The sequence below is a fragment of the Cyprinodon variegatus genome, unplaced genomic scaffold (assembly GCF_000732505.1).
Source record: "Cyprinodon variegatus isolate N-32 unplaced genomic scaffold, C_variegatus-1.0 Scaffold1029, whole genome shotgun sequence".
Taxonomy (NCBI): Eukaryota; Metazoa; Chordata; class Actinopteri; order Cyprinodontiformes; family Cyprinodontidae; genus Cyprinodon; species Cyprinodon variegatus.
Window position 1 is genome coordinate 212,398 of NW_015151482.1, and position 1,848 is coordinate 214,245.

General features: G+C 48.0%; 1 protein-coding gene across 6 annotated transcripts in view; it reads left to right on the top strand.

Moving 5' to 3' along the window:
• The window catches only part of LOC107100933 (lethal(3)malignant brain tumor-like protein 4), a 15,649-nt gene extending 14,516 nt beyond the window's left edge, over window positions 1-1,133 (top strand). For 2 of the 6 annotated variants that reach the window (XM_015399622.1, XM_015399626.1), the window contains exon 19: window positions 1-1,128. In XM_015399622.1, the coding sequence (XP_015255108.1) occupies window positions 1-133 (133 nt within the window). In that variant the 3' untranslated portion in view covers window positions 134-1,128. The other 4 variants (XM_015399624.1, XM_015399625.1, XM_015399623.1 and 1 more) reach the window with 3 other exon arrangements.
• Window positions 1,134-1,848: the final 715 nt, after the last annotated feature.

Genomic DNA, 1,848 nt, shown 5'->3' on the forward strand with positions numbered 1-1,848 from the left:
CGAGAGCCAATCACAGGCTGAGGACGAGAGCCAATCACAGGCTGAGGACGAGAGCCAATCACAGGCTGAGGATGAGAGCCAGTCACAGGCTGAGGACGAGAGCCAATCAGATGTTCAGGATTACAGCATCTGACTGACCACATTCAGACTCCTGAAGATAAGCCCCGCCCCTCATAATCCAGCCCCTCCCTCTCAGTCACCTATTTACTAATGAAAAGTTCTGGCGTCCCACTGAACTCAGGTGTCTTCAGGTGCTGCTTCTCTTTGAACACCTGATTGCTGTCTTAGGCTCCGCCCTCTTTGAGGAGGGGCGTGGTTTAGCCTGAGGAGTACAATGTGAAAGGGATTCTGGGACGTTGACTGTGATGACAATCATGCAGGGCAGCTGATCCAGCTGGAAGGAGGCGGGGCCTAAATCAGCTGTAGGTGGTTACCAACGTGGCTGCTGCCGTCTGATTGGCTGATTGACTTCATTAGACCTCGGCCGCATCAGAGCACAGCGGAAAGATGCTCCCCTCAGAGGAGTGACATCATCAGTGGGGATGAGGTCATAATGCTGCGATGGACAGCGAGGAGTGACGCTGTGATGAAGTCATGAGCGTGACATCATCACCGTCTATGTCAGCAGGATTCTAACAGGAAGCCAGTGATGATGTCACACCGTGGCCCCGCCTCCTCACCCACTACTTTCTCTGGATTTTATCTCCCGGACATAAACAATGATGTCATCCCTATTGCTCTGCTGTGATTGGTCGGGAATGTTGATTCCTGGTGGTGGGCGGAGCTTTATTCCCACAGCTGATAATTTATTGTAATGTTTCAGAGTTTCTATTGTTCCTGCTGCATCTCTATAGAGTTCTATTTTAAGGTTTCTATTTGAGTATAGATTTGTATTTCAGTCCTGCTGGCTTTGAACCAAAAAAAGCTGACCCCGCCCCCTCTGTGATGTCACAGTCAGAGCAGGACTACATTCAGGGTGCTCAGCTAAACATGCTCAGTGTAAACAAACGGACTTCTACAGAGCAGGTTTCCTCAGGTTTCCATGGTAACACTTCCTGCCTGCTGTGTCTGTCAGTGTTTGATGAGATCAATAAAGTTTCTGACCTGAAGTCTGCTCTGGCCATTGGTCAACTTCCTGAGGAGCTGATTGGTCCAGAGGAGTCAGCTGATCACAGGTAGAGGGCTGCGGGGGGGCAGAAGAAATGAAAGAAAATGAAAACCAGCTGGTTGAATCTGAGGAAACAGGGAAATGTTTTCTACCTTTTAAGTTGTAAGAAAGCGGCTTTTCCAACTGTTGCATTTCTGAATTCTCCCAAGTGGTGCGCGACTTTACATGAGTGAATAAAGTGAATGTAGCATCTTAGTGCTAGCAGGTTCCCAATGGGAAATTCCATTGGGACCAAGTAGCACCAAGTTGCTAACCAGTTAGCATCTTAGTGCTAGCAGGTTCCCAATGGGAAATTCCATTGGGACCAAGTAGCACCAAGTTGCTAACCAGTTAGCAACTGGTTAGCAACAGTTAGCAACTTAGCGCTAGCAGGTTCCCAATGGGAAATTCCATTGGGACCAAGTAACACTAAGTTGCTAACCAGTTAGCAACTTAGCTAACTAACCAGTTAGCATCTTAGAGCTAGCAGGTTCCCAATGGGAAATTCCATTGGGACCAAGTAACACTAAGTTGCTAACCAGTTAGCAACTGGTTAGCAACAGTTAGCAACTTAGCGCTAGCAGGTTCCCAATGGGAAATTCCATTGGGACCAAGTAGCACCAAGTTGCTAACCAGTTAGCAACTGGTTAGCAACAGTTAGCAACTTAGCGCTAGCAGGTTCCCAATGGGAAATTCCATTG